This window comes from Ailuropoda melanoleuca, chromosome 15, assembly GCF_002007445.2.
Source record: "Ailuropoda melanoleuca isolate Jingjing chromosome 15, ASM200744v2, whole genome shotgun sequence".
Taxonomy (NCBI): domain Eukaryota; kingdom Metazoa; phylum Chordata; class Mammalia; order Carnivora; family Ursidae; genus Ailuropoda; species Ailuropoda melanoleuca.
Genome location: NC_048232.1, coordinates 16,031,700 through 16,049,592, shown reverse-complemented (window position 1 = coordinate 16,049,592; position 17,893 = coordinate 16,031,700). Strand labels below are relative to the sequence as shown.

The following is a 17,893-nucleotide window of genomic DNA, read 5'->3' as shown; positions in this document are numbered from 1 at the left end:
ATGAATGGGATGTGACATTATTAGTTACGACACACATCTGTGAGATGGCTATGCCTCAGAGATCTGTTATCAGAAAACATTCCCATGTGATGCTCAGGCTATGTGAAATGATGCACTTACTTGGACGTTATGACATGGTAATCACTTGATACTGAGATGTTTCGACTGGTAACAGAAAGTTAGCAGAAAGGACTCTTGATCCAGTGAAGACTGGCTTAAGCATAAACAAATTTTTTATATAGAATAATTTTTATTTAAAATTCTAGAAAAGGAAAAGCTACACAAAGATCAAGCTTTTCTAGTTTGGAATTGAGATGGTTGAGGTGGCATGAGAGTGTCCAGAAATCCAAGCAGTGTAGATTACCTTAGTTTCATCAAGTATAAGTTCATAACTGCTGTAAGCTGATAGATGGGTAGGCATTTCAAACTCTCTGGATAGGGCACAGAACAGAATATATTCCATTTCTCAACATTTTCTAAATGGAGCCAAATGTTTCTAAAGCTTCTTCACCACCTACTCCTACCCTACCTCTTGGATTCTGAAGTACTACATGCAGTGACAGCATATTTTTAGCATACTGGCTTATGTTCAGATTTAGGTATTACAACTTACATGTTTACAAATTTACATATTAAATTCCAGAGAATGAGAATACCCCATAAATTGAAAATTCACATAATCTATTTTATTAGTACGCATGTTCAAAAGCTTGCATAAAAGTTAAATTAACATATATTAATATTTGCAAAGATATTTTTTTTAATTTTATTTATTTATTTGACACAGAGACAGCCAGTGAGAGAGACAGCCAATGAGAGAGAGACAAGCAGGGGGAGTGGGAGAGGAAGAAGCAGGGTCCTAGCAGAGGAGCCTGATGTGGGGCTGGATCCCAGAATGCCGGGATCACGCCCTGAAGCGAAGGCAGAGGCTTAACGACTGAGCCACTAGGTGCCCCTGCAAAGGTATTTTGAGTGAATGCTACTTTTTTTAAAGCATGATTTCATTAAATGGTGGAGCTATTAAACCAGACATTAACCCTCCCAAGTTTGGGCAGAGAAGAGCTAAAGAAGAAGGCTTTTCAAATAAGAAAAAGCAGTTCTGCAAGAGGTTTTCAAGACTTGTCTCCAAGACTAACTTCTTTGGGGTTTTCCTTTTTCAATTCTTAGTGTCATCATCATTGCTCGGTACAGGGAAAATTCCCCTTTGACAATCCAACTCATCACTTAAGATATAAGATGCCAATAACTTAGTCCCAAAAATATACATGTACCTTTTTTAGAAGGAGAACTCTCTAAGAACTCCAAGAATTCTCACTAAGAATTTAAACAGAATGTCCACATTTAGCTGGAAGGTACAGCATTGTTTAAAACAATCCAATTTCAAAATAGGTTTGCATTGAGAAAGAGTCTAGAGAAGTAGCAAAGGACATGACAATCCCCACAGGTCCCCAGTCTGAGACAAATACAGTTACTCTGGAGGGCAGATGTAAGTTGAGGATACCCTTTCCTCAAAAGGTGGCCACTACCTACCATCTTACCTACCTCATCCCCTGTGTTATGTTAAACATAACAACTGTCATCTCCTACTTGAGGACAGAGTGCAAACATGAAGCTCAGAGTCTCAGATTTCCTGGTGGCCTCCCAACTCAGTTTTATTCTTCAATTTGAGGAGTAAGAGTGAAGGCTGGTGGCTCATGATCCATAAGTGACTCACTGGTCTTCTCCTTCCTGGTTGTGGTGTCATCCCTATTGCGCTAATGCATTCCCCAGTGACTCACTCAATTCAACCCCTCCACCCCCCCAGGAAGTGATGAGACAAAACCTACCCGTTTCAAATATAAAAATCTTAGCCATACAAGAACTATAGCATACATTTATTATAAATTAAACACAGATACTATCACATGAAATGAAATGAAAGTTGAGAAAATTTAAGACCAAACACAATATTCAATTAGCAAATTATCTTTTTTTCTTTTTTCTTCTTTTTTTAAGGCCAACTTAAATTTAGTTTTGATGGATCCCTTTGGAGGAATATTTGTGGCACATCTTGGTTTTGTTAGTGTGATTGTTAGCTTTTTGACAATCCACAATTAAAAACACACAATTCTCTAAGACATAACTGCAGTAGTCACATTAATTTCTGTATCAAAGGTATCCAAAACCAAACTATTTATTTATCTAAACTACAGGTTTTAAGAGTTCCTAAAAAATATAAATCTATAATAATTTACTCAGATAAATATTGTGCTAGAGTAAACATTAAAGGTTTTGGTATTAAATATTTGGTAAGCTTATTCATTTATCAGTACTACCAAAATACAAATAAGAATAACTGTCTAGCTATCAAGGTAGGTTTTAAAATAATTATATTTATTCTTTTTTTTTTTTTCAAAGATTTTATTTATTTATTTGACAGAGATAGAGACAGCCAGCGAGAGAGGGAACACAAGCAGGGGGAGTGGGAGAGGAAGAAGCAGGCTCCCAGCGGAGGAGGCTGATGTGGGGCCCAATCCCATAACGCCGGGATCATGCCCTGAGCGGAAGGCAGATGCTTAACGACTGAGCCACCCAGGCGCCCCTAAAATAATTATATTTAGATATCTTCATTTCTTATCTTCTAACTATAATGTTAGCTGTAAGAAAGGATATCATTAAACATGTCAACAGATAACAAGGTGACAGAAAAATCTGTCAAACTTTTAAAAATATTTATATTTAAAAGAAGAATACTTACTCTTTAGCCGCCCTCTAAGAGGATATATCCTGAGTTTTTCAATAATATCAACCACAATCAAGGAAGTCAGAACCAGAGAAACTGGCAGATCTGGTAACTTATCAGGCAAGATATCCGCAGAACCGTTAATACTTTTTTGAACCTGTTTTCAGAAAACCATTTAAAAGGATTACACTTTTGTGCTTTCTTTGTTTAAAATTATTTTAATAGTCTGAAAGTAGCACTAAATTAATTATAAAGACATTTGCTCAAAGACTAGAAGCTTGATTTCCAGCTTCTCAGGTGTTCAACCCCATAACCTTCTGAAAAATTTGTAAAGATGTATCAAAGATTCCTATCAGTGGATGAGCTTTCAGTTCAAGATAAAGCTTGATAAATACATGCAAACATACAATGGCAGGCTCCTGGTAATGGTGGGATGGACAATTTGTTCCAAATCTACTGCTANGCGGAGCCTTTGGGAGTCCTTAGATCAAAGAATGAGGGGGACAGATGTTGGATGGAGCTCAGGGTCTTCCAAAAAGAGAGAGCCCAGGTAAACCCAGACAAGTTTTGGGATACTTCCTTCATCTAATTAAGGTATCTACAAAAAAACCTATGGCAAACATCATATTAGTGGTGATATGTTGAGAGTTTTCCCTCTGAGATCAAGAAGACAAAGGTGACACCATGACCAATTCTATTCAACATTGTACTAGAGGTCTTAGCCAGTGTAATGAGGCAAGAGAAAGAAATAAACACTGTAAGTATTGGAAAGAAAAGAAATATATGATTGATCATTATTCATGGACTACATAATTGTACAAGGGGAAAACCTCCCCAAAATGGATAAATTATTTCTAAGTACCAGTAAAGGGAAAATGAGATTTTAAAAAATGATACCATTCAATGCAACCTCAATCAAAATAAAAAGTTTTGTGGAAAATGATAAGCGGACTCTAAAATCCATGTAGAAATACAAGACATTTAGATGAAAAGGATATAAAGATTTACCCTTATGGATATAAAGAGCTATTATAAAGCTAGAAGAATTAAGTCAATGTGGTATTAGCATAGGTATATAAAAGTAGGCAGTGAACCAAACAGAAGACTTGAAATAGATGTGTATATATACTCACCTGATTTATAACAAAAGCAGCACTGCAGAGAAATGTGGAGACAAACTTTTTAATAAATAGTGCTCAGTTCATTAGACATTAATGGGGGGGAAATGGACTCCCTACTGCACAACATATACAAAAATTAGTTTCAAATGGATTGTGAATATAAAGAGAATGTAAAACAATACAGGTCCCAAAATATAATCTAGGAGGATATCGTCAGGTGTTTGAGGTTCAGATTCACAATATGACAAAATCTTTTCAAATTACCAAAACTACCCATGAAAAAAAGAAACTGATAAATTGCACTGTCTTTAATTTAAGAACTCTTTGTCCAAAAATGGCATGAAAAGTAGTAAGCCACAAATTGTGAATATATTTGCAACACATATAATCAACAAAGGGCTTGAAATCTGAATATATAAATAACTTCCGAATCAATTCCAAAAAGATATGTAACACAATAGGAAAAAATTGACAAGATGAGAAAATGTTCAATTTCATAAATTATTGGTGAAATGCAATATAAAACTACAATGAGAGTCAAGAATATACACACTGGAATGCCTAAAAGACTTACAAGGTAAGGCTAGCAAGAATGTGGAGCAACAGGTAGGCTCATTCTATGCCAGCGTTAAGTCTAATTTCTTTGGAAAACTGGCATTTTCTGCTACAGTTGAACATCTGAATATCTTATGATCCATCAATTACACTCCTCCATATTTAACCAACTGAAATTCTTGCATATGTGCATCAATAGACGTATTCAAAGATGTTCACAGCATTATTTGTAATAATCAAAACCAGACACAACTGAAGGTAGGCATCAAAAGCAGAAATGTAACCTGTAATATATTCATAATATGAAATACTCTACAGAATGAAAATGAATGGAATACAGTTGTACACAAAAACCTGAATGAATCACACTTCTGAATAAAAGAAGCCAGACATAGGTAGATAAACAGAAGATAGATAGATAGATAGATAGATAGATAGATAGATAGACAGAAAGACAGATCACTGAATTTCTCTTTATGAAAGATTCAAAACCAGACAAACCAATCTATGGTATTAGAAGTTAAGTTAGAAGTTACCTCTGAGGAGGAGGGAAAGGTGGTCATTGCAAAAAACGTGGGGGTGGCTTTTAGGGAGCTGGCAAAGTTTTATTTTTTGACCTGAGTAGTACTGACACAGCAGTTTGCTCTGTGGTATTTCATTAATACCGTATATCTTATGTTTTGTACACATTTCTGTTTGTGTGTTATACTTAAGTGAAAAATTAAAAGAAAGAAGGAAAAAAATGTGCACCAGTGGATAAGGACATAATAGAAAAGAACCAAAAAGATGCTTTTTGCCCCTAAAAGGGCAATCCAGCTACAAATAAACCATCACTTTATGATAATAGGGTTCCTTAAAAGGTTGTAAACCGAATTTTTAAAGGTCTTGGGGACCTCCCAAGTGCTTTACAAAGTCCTTGGGGAGGAGGGAAGAGAAAAAGATAAATTTAGATAGAAATATTCACATACTGTTGTTTGATGACAAGTACATCTGTGGAGCCTTCTGAGGTTAACACACTCATATATTGTCCTAATGCAGTATCTAGGACGAATTCCGACCATCGTGTATTTCTAATGATATCATACACTACCCAGTACTCACTTCTCTCACAAAGCCTATCATAACTATACTGATTGCCTGTTTATTTTTCTCTCTACTGTCGATAAATGATGACTGAAGGCCAGAGACTCCATCAGATTTCCTAAGGATTTTATCCTAGTGCCTAACACAATGCCTGGCATGTAATATGCACTATTTAATAAGTATCTATGCAACATATTTCATCTACGAAATAAAAAGTAATTTAAGCTGCTCACTTTGGGGGACTGAAAATTATATTTTTTCACAGCATCATGCAAATTAATAAGGTTAATAGGGCATTCTTCTTTGAACCTTTTTTAGACNGCAACATATTTCATCTACGAAATAAAAAGTAATTTAAGCTGCTCACTTTGGGGGACTGAAAATTATATTTTTCACAGCATCATGCAAATTAATAAGGTTAATAGGGCATTCTTCTTTGAACCTTTTTTAGATAATAAAATTCTCACAACCTGAAAGTTCTGCCTATAATAGTCCTCTCCTGTAGATGCCCATCTATCAGAGTCCTTTTGAATCTGTATTAAGTCAAAACATAAAGTCAAGTTTATTTTCAAATAAATATCGTGTGCAAATGCTTTGCCAATGGATGTATTATCAAAGGTCTTAGAATGTGAGTAGTTATCCCTTCGGAGAGTTTAGTACTGAGGACACTCAAAAGACATCTAGCTAAAAGAAACAAATATGGATCTACTTTCAAATTCCTTGCTTTTTTATTATTTTGAAATTAACATTCCTACCTCTCCCACACAAACACAGAAGGTACTTTTTTTAATTGGCTGCTAGACGTTCCTTCACAATTGCAGATGTCACAATGATCTCAGTACTTTAAATATATGCATTGTAAGTTGGAAGAAGAATGGATAAAATACACTTTAAGAAACTTATCAGGCACACTGTTCTATCAAATTCCAGTAACAGAGGAAATTTTAAAATCTCAAAATCTTGCAGCAGGAGAAATTAAAATTCCATACCTCGGTCACTGCGATAGAAAAGCTGAAGCTGGGAAGTGTGGTGAGTACAACACACATCATCACAACAGGTCTCCTAGCAAAGGAGAAAAAAATAAGCAAAAGCAATAATGTACAAGATCAACAGTTCCTGTTACATTTTGCTAATTTTGCAGTTCCTGTTCCATTCATCTATAGTTTTTCTAAGAAACTACTGCTTCCCTATTTCCATTTCCCAAATGTTTGAGTATGGCAAAGGGCAACACATGCAAAAACCGGAATATTTTCTAGAACAAAGGGGTGAGAGATTTCCAAATAACTAGCAAACTATGGACTTCTAAGAGCATCTCCGTGCAAGACAAGACAAGTGACATTCAACATTTTCATTATTATTTGGAACCCTGCCCAAGAGTTCTGGCTCTGGTGACCAACTGAAAAAAAGAACATGACTTGCTTAAGTTATACTATACCCTATGTCTAAAATTGATTTTTCAAAAAAGACATTTAGAGATCGTATACCAAGGATGACTTCAAGTGAAAACATTTGGATGTTTCTTACTTTAACCAAAATAATCATATAGATAGATAGATCTATATATATCATATATCTATATAGACATATATAGATATATAGAGCTAGAGAGGATATATAAAATGATATACAAACTATATATATAATATATAATGAAATATGGTGTGATTTTATATATCATATATATGTATATATGTATATATATGTATATAAAATCACATATAACACATATATTATATACACAAAAATATAAAATTTTATGTATACCACATATATATAAAATCATATAATTTTTCACTTATTTTTGGACCCTTTCTTAAACCTTACATGATCAATTAATCAAATGGCTATTGTGATATAATACATACATAATACATAAAATACCTTAAGACAGAAAGAATTAAAATATACACTTACCATCATTAATTTATGGGAAGATAAAATATACTCAAAGCTTTTATATAATGAAATGCTTACCTCCTCTTTCCTGAAACACACATTTCACTAATTACACATTTTACTAATTACATTTATATGATAATGTGTTTCTAAGTACAAAAAGTGTTGAACTCTTTCAAATAACTAAGGATCTCTCCTTGGCCCTACCATGCTTCCGTCTATCCCCTTCTGGTCCTAGATGTTCTAGGTATAGACATAAATTAGGGGGCGGGATAGACCCCTCTCCCAACCAGACCCGGTATGAGGTGCTAAAACCAGAGGTACAATGGAGCTTTTAAGGGGAAGCTTTGCCTCCTTTTCCGAGCCCAGGTCTAGGTTCCTGCAGCAACCGGTTCTCTAAGACTGGCTAGAGCCTTCAGGGAGCCCTCTTCTTCTTAGCTTGTGCTCAAAAATAGATAGGAGTGCCCCAGAGATTGCTCCTGCTCCTCTTCTTTATCTATATTTTCTCCCTCAATTATCTAAGCCAATCCCTTGGTTTTAAATACCAATCACTTACCCATGACTTCCAAATATTTTATTTATATATATATGATTTCTTTGGTTCAAGTAAGAAATACCCAAATGTTTTCACTTGAAGTCATTCTTGGTACATGATCTCTAAATGTCTTTTTTGAAAAATCAAAATTAATAAATCAATATTATATATTCTTTTTTGAAAAATCAAAATTAATAAATCAATATATATATATATATATATATATATTATAAATTATAAAAATTCCTGAGCTCTGGGCTTGTATGCCCAATTCTATTTGGTACCTTCACTTGGATGTCTAATAGGTAATCCAGATTTAACATGCCTGAAAAAGACTCCACATCCTTCTCCATACCTGTTCTGATTATCTTCAAATGCCGTCTGGTTTACTGCAAGTAGAATTACTAAAAACACATTTCCAATTCATCCTTTGCTAACACTGTAGCTTGTCTGTTATCATCTCTCATCTGACTTCCTAACCGATTTCCTGTTAGTGCTTCTATTCTTGCCTAGCAACCTTTTCCCCATAGAGCAAACAGTTATATTTTTAAAATGTAAAACATATCTTATCACTGCCCTGCTCAAAAATCTCCAATGATGGAGGATGGGGTGAATGGAGAGTTAGTATTTGGTGGAGACAAAGTTTCATTTTTGCAAGATGAAAAGAGTTCTGTGGATGGATGGTTGGTGATGGCACAACAGTGTGAATGGAATTAACGCCACTGATCTGTGCACTTAAAAATGGTTAAGATGGTAAATTTTATGAGTATTTTTCATAAAATACACACATTTGTGCATTTTGTATATTTTTTAAAAATCTCCGATGCACAAGTCATGTAATTAGAATAAAACTGAAACCTATTAGTCTAGCCTACATGTTCTATATGATGTGGTTTCTCTTCGTTCTCCTACTGTTTCTCATTTAGAATGACCTTCTTCTCTCCCAAAAAACCACTTAACTCCAGCCGTACTGGCCTTCTAGTTACTTCATGATCACAGCAAGCTCACCCCACCTTCAAGTCGTACACTTGCTACTCCCTTTGCCAGCAGCTCTCTACCCCCAGATCTTCCGTGTCTGACATGGAATTATATATATTTACGGCCCTACGACCATCTGAAATTCTGCTGATTATTTCTTGTTTACTGTTTTACACATTCCTCTTTGCCAATCCCCAAACTAAGTTCCATGGAAGCAGGAAGCTTATCTGAGTGGTTTCACTACATTATCTCCACTGGCTAGAACAATGTTTTTGAACCATTTTTGTGCAGTGAAACTTCTGAGAATCTGGTAAATTCTATGGACCTTTCTCAAAATAAAAATTCTAAAAACAAAACAAAGCCATTCTATTGAAATTCTTTTAAAATTTTGATATAGTAATATATGTGCCTATCCATGAACACACTGTCTTATTTCCCTTCGAGTACTCAAGATCTCGCAGAAACTGAAATCATTCATAAATCATTCTGTGAAGTGCCTGCAACAACTGTAATGTGATAGGAAAAGACCTGTGTAATGAAATTACAGGTTCTGGTAATACTACTGTGGTTTGTTACCAACATTAAAAATGGAAAAAAGGGGCACCTGTGTGGCTCAGTCGTTAAGCGTCTGCCTTCGGCTCAAGGTATGATCCTGGGGTGCTGGGATAGAGCCCCACATCAGGCTCCTCCACTGGGAGCCTGCTTCTCCCTCTCCCACTCCCCCTGCTTCTGTTCCCTCTCTCACTGGCTCTCTCTGTCAAATAAATAAATAAAATCTTTAAAAAATAAATAAATAAAATAAAAATGGAAAGAAATGATAGCTTTCAATTAGAGGTTAGTGAAAATAAAGATGTAACCTGTTCCTAATCCAAGTTCTGTGTTTTATGTAACCTGAAATAATAATTTATATTTGAAAATCTTGACTTACTGCTAACATATGTTTATAATTTATTAATAACTGTTGTGGGTTAAATTCTGTTCCCCCAAAAGATATGTTAAAGTTCAAACTTTTGGCATCTTACAGTGTAACCTTATTTGGCAATAGGGTCTTTCCATACGTAATAAGTTAAAACGAGATCGTTAAGGTGGGCCCTGATCCAACGTGACTGGTGTCCTTATAAAGAGGGAAAATTTGGAGAATGTACAGACAGAAGACTACATGAAGAAACACAGGAAGACATCACATGATGATGAAGGCAGACATCAAGCAGAGTGATGCATCTCCAAGACGAGGTATGCCAGAGTCCCAGAGAACCCCCGTGATCAGAAGGAACCAACCAACACCTTGATCTCAAGACTTCTAGCCTCCAGAACTGGCAGACAATACACGTCTGTTGTTTATGCCACCCAGTTAGAAGTTCTCTGTTACGGTCACCCTACAAAACTAATGCAGATTTTGCTATAAGGAAGTGGGGTACTGCTGTAACAAATACCTAAAAATGTGGAAATGGCTTTGGAATGGGATAATGGGTTATCTGGAAGAGTCTGAAGATTCGTGATAGGAAAAGGCTAGACTGCCTAGAAGAGACTGTTAGGAAAATATGGGTCTTACAGGAGATTCTGGTGGAAGCTCAGAAAGAAAAGAGGAGAGCTGCAGAGAGAGCCTCTATCAACCTTAGACAGTATGCACACTGTCAAGAACATAAATGCTACAGATACGAATGTTATAGGTGTTTCTGGTGAAGTCTCAGGCAGCACTCAGGACCGTGTTATTGGAAACTGGAGGAAAGGCAATCCTTTCTATAGGGTGACAGAAAACTTGGTAGAACTGTGTTCTGCTGGATAGAGAGTAGAACTTCACAGTTGATGAACTTGGATTCTTAGCTGAGATATCTAAGCAAAGCACTGAAGGCACTGCCTGGTTTCTCCTTGCCGCTTAGAGCAAAATTTAAGAGGAGAGAGAGAATTCAAAGAAGGAAGTGTTAAGCAAAAAGGAACTGGAACTTGAAGATTTGGAAATTTCTGTCTATCCATATTGGAAAAAATTAAAGGGGCACCTGGGTGGCTCAGTCAGTTAAGCGTCTGCCTTCGGCTCAGGTCATGATCCCAGGGTCCTGAGATCGAGCCCCAGGTCGGGCTCCCTGCTCAGCAAGGAGTCTGCTTCTTCTTCTCCCTCTGCCCCTCACCCCCCCACACTTGTGCTCTCTCTCTCAAACAAATAAATACGATCTTTAAAAAAAAAGATAGAGCATGTTCTAGAGAGGATACTAAGGGTGTGACCTGTGAATCAGAAATACTGCCACTGCCAGTTTGGACTAAAGGGGGACGAGATGGGACAAAAGGAAGGAAAGCTGTTAGCTTTTTGGAATTCAAGAGGCAGGAAGTGGGCTACAGGAGCTCTTTGACTGTGAACGTGTATCATCCTTCAAGAAAAGGGAAGAATGACTCTGACAGTGCTTTAGAGGCCCAGGAGGCTGCCACTGCCACCACGGGCCCGGAGGTTTCCTCCTCAGACCCAGAAGCCAGAAAAAGGATGGAGCCCCCAGCCTGATGGGGCCAGAGGACACAGTGTCCAGCCACAGAGGATTATTCTCAAGCCTTAAAATTAAATGAAATTTGCCCTGCTAGGTTTCAGTGACTCTAGTTTGCATGTGAGAGGAACATGAATTTTGGGGAGGGCCAGAGGGCAGACTGTCATGGGTTGAATTATGTTCCCTCAAAAGAGACATGTTGAAGTCCCAATGCCCAGTACCTCAGAATGTGACTCTATTGGAAATAGTGTCTTTCCAGAGGTAATAAGTTAAAATGAGGTCATCAGGGTGGGCCCTAATCCAACATGACTGGTGTCCTTATAAAAAGAGAAAATTTGGAGACAGACATGCACAGAGGGAAGACTACGTGAGGAGACACAGCAAGAACACCGTGTGATGATGAAGGCAGAGATCAGGGCGACGCATCAATACGCTAAGGAACGCTAGAGTACCAGCAAACCACCAGACGCTGGGAGACAGTCCTGGCACAGATTCTTCCGCACAGCCCTCACAAGGAACCAACCGACACCTTGACCTCAGATTTCTAGCCTCCAGAATTATGAGACAGTACATTTCTATTGTTTAAGCTCCCAACTTTGTGGTACTTTGTATCAGCAATCCTAGGAAATTCATACAACGAGATTAATGTTGGAAATCCCACAGACACATCTTTGAAGGTGTACTTGTGCTAAGACCAGAGCAAGGCTGTAACCAGAGTACAGAACAGCTGAGGAGAAGGACGTGTGGTCATGGTGGAGGTTCCAGATGGAAGGAGGAGTTAGGGACTACCAGTAGAGCTCTGTGGGCATCTGGAGTAAATTAGAAAGACGGATTCCCCCAGGCGTAGGCCTACAAAGAAAGGCCTGACTGAGCTCAGCCACGGTGAGTTAACAATTCCTATCTGTGCAACAAGAATTCTGGCCCTGAGATTTCTCACAGAGAAAGCACGGTGAGTGGAACAGGTCAGATAATAATGTGGGAAACCACCCTATGCTCAGAAACTCATACACATTCTCTATCACTTAGCTCTTCAGGTCCAAGCTCCCTTCCTCATCTTCCAAGACTCCCCACAATCTGCCATTAACTTCCCAACGAAAAATAATAACCTTCCTATTTGACACTAACCCCAGTGAGCTCATACTACAAGCCAAGTTCTGCATTCATCCATTCGCCCATTCGTCTACACTGTTGTTAAATGTGTGAACTACACTCTGTTCCCAGGATGGAAAAACATGTAAGACACACTCTGACTTTATGGCACTTACAGGCTCAAGGGAGTTGCCTAAGCACAAGATGAAGTAACTGTGCAATTAGAGCAAGTTTTTTGAGAAGTCACACCCTCAGCGATGAAAGTGACACAGCTGTAGTTGGTGTCAATACATCATACCAACAGCTGAAGTTAACAGCTGTATCCACAGGACATCAGGGTATCAGTGAGATCATCTGAACATTAGCTAGTCAGCCATCATACGAAGGAAATATCCAAAGGGTAAAAGGTCCAGAAATCATAGAACAAGAATACCATAGAAGACTTAGCAGACTGCCATGGGGTGTGCTTGAGATGGCCAAGTGATGCAGCTCCTTTCAATATTTGAAAAACTTTACACACACTTTCCTCTGAGGTCACTGAGGTCACTCAGAGAAAAGTCACCCCTGGAGACACAATTTTGGGAATCATCATCATATAAGTGGCAGTTTGTATTATGAGCCAATGAGAACTCTTGTAAAGCAATAAAAAGAGGAAATTGGGGGGCACCTGGTGGGCTCAGTCAGTTAAGCATTCAACTCTTGACCTCAGCTCAGGTCTTGATCTCAGGGTTGTGAGTTCAAGCACCACACTGGGCGTCATGCTAGACATGGAGTCTACTTAAAAAGAAAGGGGGGTGATCTAAGAAATCGGGGGGGAGGGGATTGGGTACAGGTCCTAGCCATGGCCAAATTCACTGGCATATAAAGAGGGCAGAGGACATGAAGTCTATGAAGAAGATGGGGAGGAACTTTCATGGAGGCAGATTTTATTTTCATATATGGCAATAAGGAAGACTATTTTCAGAACTAGACAAAAACTAGTGAATTCCCCTTAAAATCAGAGGTCCATTGTCTATCTGTATTGTGAGAAATAGTGTAGTAGGAGAACTCTAAGTTGACTTGTAGCTTTAGGATTCTGTGGTATAATGCCAATACCATTGTACAAGCAAGGGGGAGATTAGATTTTTAAGGGGCAAGACTGATGTGCAGAAAACATTTTTTCAAGAAGATTATTACACCAGCTGGTGAAGGTTATCAGAGCCCCAGCATTATTTCATAAAATGTTCTTCATGCTTCCTTGAACAAAACAAACAGGACAAATGATCTGATACTGGATTTGAACATAGGAAAATCTGGGGAGCCATGTCTGTGTATGATGGCTCTGGAAGTTAGTGCCTAAGTGGGGTGAAGTTAACAGTCATGGAGAACAAAGACGTGATGCAAGAGAGGTGAAAGAGGAAGAATTGATGGAATCTGGTGACTTATTGCACAAGGTGGGAGAGAAAAGCAAAAGTAAATATATTCCTGATTTACTGGATATGGCAAGGAAGAAAAAGCCTATAGTCAAGTATCACAAAATTATTGCAAATGAATAGAAGATGGACAGACCCACTGGAAGAAAGAAGTAACTTAAGCACCAGTGTTTAGTTCATGGCAACTAAGGGATGACCTTCCCAGGTCTGAAAAGAGCAAGCTCTACTTCCTTCAGTTTATCCAGCCTGTCCAGCAGTGCCCAGGCATTATTATCACTGTGCACATGACTTAGGTGTGCCACTATGGAACAGTAAGGTGCTCGAGAGACCAGACTCTGGAGACAGACCACCTGTGGTCAGCGTGGCTCCATAGCTCACTGGCTGTGTGGTCTTGTAACTTCTGTGCCCCAATTGTTCCTACACATAAAAGTTAGAGAATTAACTAAAATAATATAGGCAATGTGTTTACCACTATGCCTGGTACATACTGCTACTATCGAACAGCTTTCAGTAAGTACTTCTCTTATTTTACTTTGACTACAGCTACTACTACTATTACTACCACTATCTTAAACAAATCAACAGCAAATCATATCTAATAGGTTAAAGACTTAAGCAAGGTACAATGCAGTCCAAAATGTTGGCGTGTTTCAAACATGGCACTGCCCGGAATTCATGACATGTCATGTTCTAAGGTAATTGTACTCTGAAAGACTTGTGAGAATTCCGGAAATGCAGCCCTATGTCCCATGGCATTCTGGGAATCCCCACAAGTCTTCCATTATTATCCTATCCCCAGATACCCTCTTTATCGAGATATGCTCCATCTGCAGACTAGTTTTGTAGCTCAGTTGTTTCATCCATTCACTGATACCCCAGGAAAGAATTTCTTATTTACTGGGATGTACAATTTGGTGTGTATATAAATAGCTTTTCCTCATTCCTCAAACCATCTCCCTAGTCTATTATGAATTATGACAGGCATCCCTAAAAAGGAACAATCATTCTAAAGAGAACGAGGAAGAGTTCGACAAGAGTAAAGCAAAGAGCACTGGATTAAAGCTCAGACTCTACTGTTGATTTAGTGTGCATGTCTTAACATCTCTGGCATTGTTTCCTCCCTTACAATATAGGAATTATATCCACTTGGTCAACCTCACAACACTGGTGTGCAGGTCAAGTGAAAAAATAAAACATAGAAGCACTGTATAAGTGCCATATACTTTATAAGATATTCATGATATCACTATTTTGACCTTCATTTTTCTCAAAGGATGAAAGAGACCTACAAGATTTTCCAAATACAAAGAATATCACTTATAGCATATACTTTTTTTCATCATCACTTTTTTTTTATCCCTTCTACCACTCTCAGAGTCATTCTGAGGATTAAACGAGATCATGTCATATTTATTTATTTATTTATTTATTTATTTTAATTAGAGAGAGGGTGTGTGTGTATGGGGTGGGAAGGGGCAGAGGGGGAGAGAGAGAGAATCTTAAGCAGGGGAGTCCAACATGGGGCTCAGTCTCACAACCCTGAGATCAGGATCTGAGCCAAAATCAAGAGTTGGACATTTACCCAACTAAGCCACCCAGGTGCCCCAAAACAAGATCATGTTTTAAATGGAAATACTGAATGCAGCCTGAGGTAATAACAATAATATTCATTGAATCCGTACTATGTGCCAGGCTTTATGCTTGGAACTTTATATGCATAATCCTATTCAGTTTCTTAAAACAGCACTCAAATGATAAAGCTAGGTTGTCCCTGTTATGCTCATGAGAAAATTAAGATTCAAAGAACTTAAATAACTCACACAAATCCTCACAATTTCAAAGCTGAGATGTGAACTCAGGTCTGTACCTCTCAGCTGTATGGCCAGGGCACACTCTTTCCTAGCTGGATGACTCATTCTCTCCTGAACACCAGCTTCACGGGGCTAATAATGCCATCGTGAACCTACAGGGACGTCCTCAAATAGGCTCATCAACAATTTATCTGTGAATGCTAAGGATCGATAAGATTTTGTATAAACAACTATTTAAGCATTCTTCAAAAATCATTATTTCAATCCTTACCTTCTATCATACCAATCGTTTTTGCATCATCTTCATCTAGCAATTAAGATAAACACTCTGCCTTACCACAGATATTAAAATACCCATTTACACAATGTTGAGAATCATATATAATATCCAAATATATATCTTTGGAGGGAATACATCTTAAAGACACCAAAAGAGTTACATTGATCTTGAAATACACTTGGCATTCAAAGACAGAAAAAAATAAAGGAAAAGTTACACAAGATAAAAGAAATGGCACAGATTCAGACCAATCTGGGCTTACGAATCCCAGCTCTACCGCTTACAACTTTTATTACCTGACAAAGTTGATCACTTGTTAGAGTTTCTATTTATTTATCTATAAAATTAGAACACTAGCACATACCTCACTGAGCTGTCATAAAGCTTAAATTTAATAGTACAGAATGTGTAAAGTTCCTAGAATAGTGCTAGGTAATTCTTCTCTTCTATGCCAGTAAGAGAAAGAAATATGACAGTGCTCACAAATGAGGCCATGAAGAAATAGTTTCACAGCTGCGCTATAGATAACCTATTGTATATCTGTTTAGAACACCTGTGGCCAGCCACACCTACAAAGAAAATGAAAGACCGGAAGAGTATTTCACCAAAGAATTCACTGGAAGATGTAACTGTGACAGCCAAAGACTCATTAGCACAAGGGGAGTACGTGGACCAGATCTGTACTCAGAATGTGTACTGGGGAGTAAAAATGAAAGACTATTCTCTTCCTTACCCTCAACCTACCCCAGCAGATTGGGACCTTGTCATTCAAAGACACAGTTTAGGAGAGTGGTTAGAAGTACCAATTATGGAGTCAGACGGACAGAGGTCCAAAGTCTGGTCCTCTCACTCACCAGTTAAATGACCAGGGAAGTTGCATAACCTCTCTAATCATAAATTTCCTCTTGGGAATAATAATGATAAACTCAGGAAAATACCTACTTTACGAGGTCATATAGAAGGAAATGAAATTCACATGTAAATCTCTCAGCACATATGTGATCAGTAAAAGAAGCAGTTATAACTTAATGAAGATGATGATAAATGATATGGAAGGTTTGCTGCCTGATGATATTCAGAATCTAGAGTCCTAGGGATGTGAGTCAATGTAAAAAGAAAAAAAAAATCAAGGAGTGTCTTTCCGGGCTGGAGTAAACCAATTGTTTCTATAGTCATTTGGATACTCCATCCTTCCCCCCAAAATTCCCAGCCCAGCCAGGAGTCCTGGACAGTCAAAGTCACTCCAGGTGATGTGAGGAGTGAAGGGCCCAGCTCAGCTCCAAACCTGCTCCATAGGTAACCCTGAGACTTTGGGTCAAGGTTTGGAAAATCGCTAAACCCCACTGATAAATGCAGTGTCAACCAAATGGTTTATTTCCAGAAACCCTTCAATACCTTTGCCCTCAGGGAACTGAAATTCCCCTGGCAAGGTTCATGGAGCCACATCTGGAAGTGGTACCCAGAGAACACTTGTGAACTCCACACTTCAGTTCTCCTCTTCTGCACCCTTCCGATAAAAGTAGACTGCCGTCTCTATGGCTTTTACATTTCTGCCCTTGCTAAAATTCCCAGCTGCTTGCTTTTCAAATGTGTTGATATTGTTTGACTTTAAAATAAAAATCAGTATTGGGGTTCCTGGGTGGCTCAGCTTGTTAAGCGTCTGCCTTAGGCTCAGGTCATGATCCTAGGGTCCTGGGTCATACTCCCCGCTCAATGGGGGAGCCTGCTTCTCACTCTCCCTCTGCCTGCCGCTCCCCCTGCTTGTGCTCTCTCTTGCTGACAAAACAAAACAAAACAAAACAAAACAAAAAACAAAAAACAAAACAAAACAAAACTTAAAAAAAAGATCAGTATGAAAGAAGGTTTAACTAAAGCAAAGAAAATAAAGAAATCTCAAATGAGTAAAAATCAGATCTGAAGATCTAAAAGGAAAAATATAT

The 17,893-nt window shown here is 38.0% G+C and overlaps 1 protein-coding gene across 2 annotated transcripts in view; it reads right to left on the bottom strand.

Annotated features, from left to right (window-relative positions):
- The window catches only part of TMEM236 (transmembrane protein 236), a 57,059-nt gene that overhangs the window by 17,178 nt on the left and 21,988 nt on the right, over nt 1–17,893 (bottom strand). For both annotated transcript variants that reach the window (XM_002918636.4, XM_034644005.1), the window contains 2 exons: nt 6,471–6,543; nt 2,738–2,879 (listed from right to left, as the gene is read on the bottom strand). In XM_002918636.4, the coding sequence (XP_002918682.1) occupies nt 2,738–2,879; nt 6,471–6,543 (215 nt within the window). The remainder of the gene's footprint in view (nt 1–2,737; nt 2,880–6,470; nt 6,544–17,893) is intronic.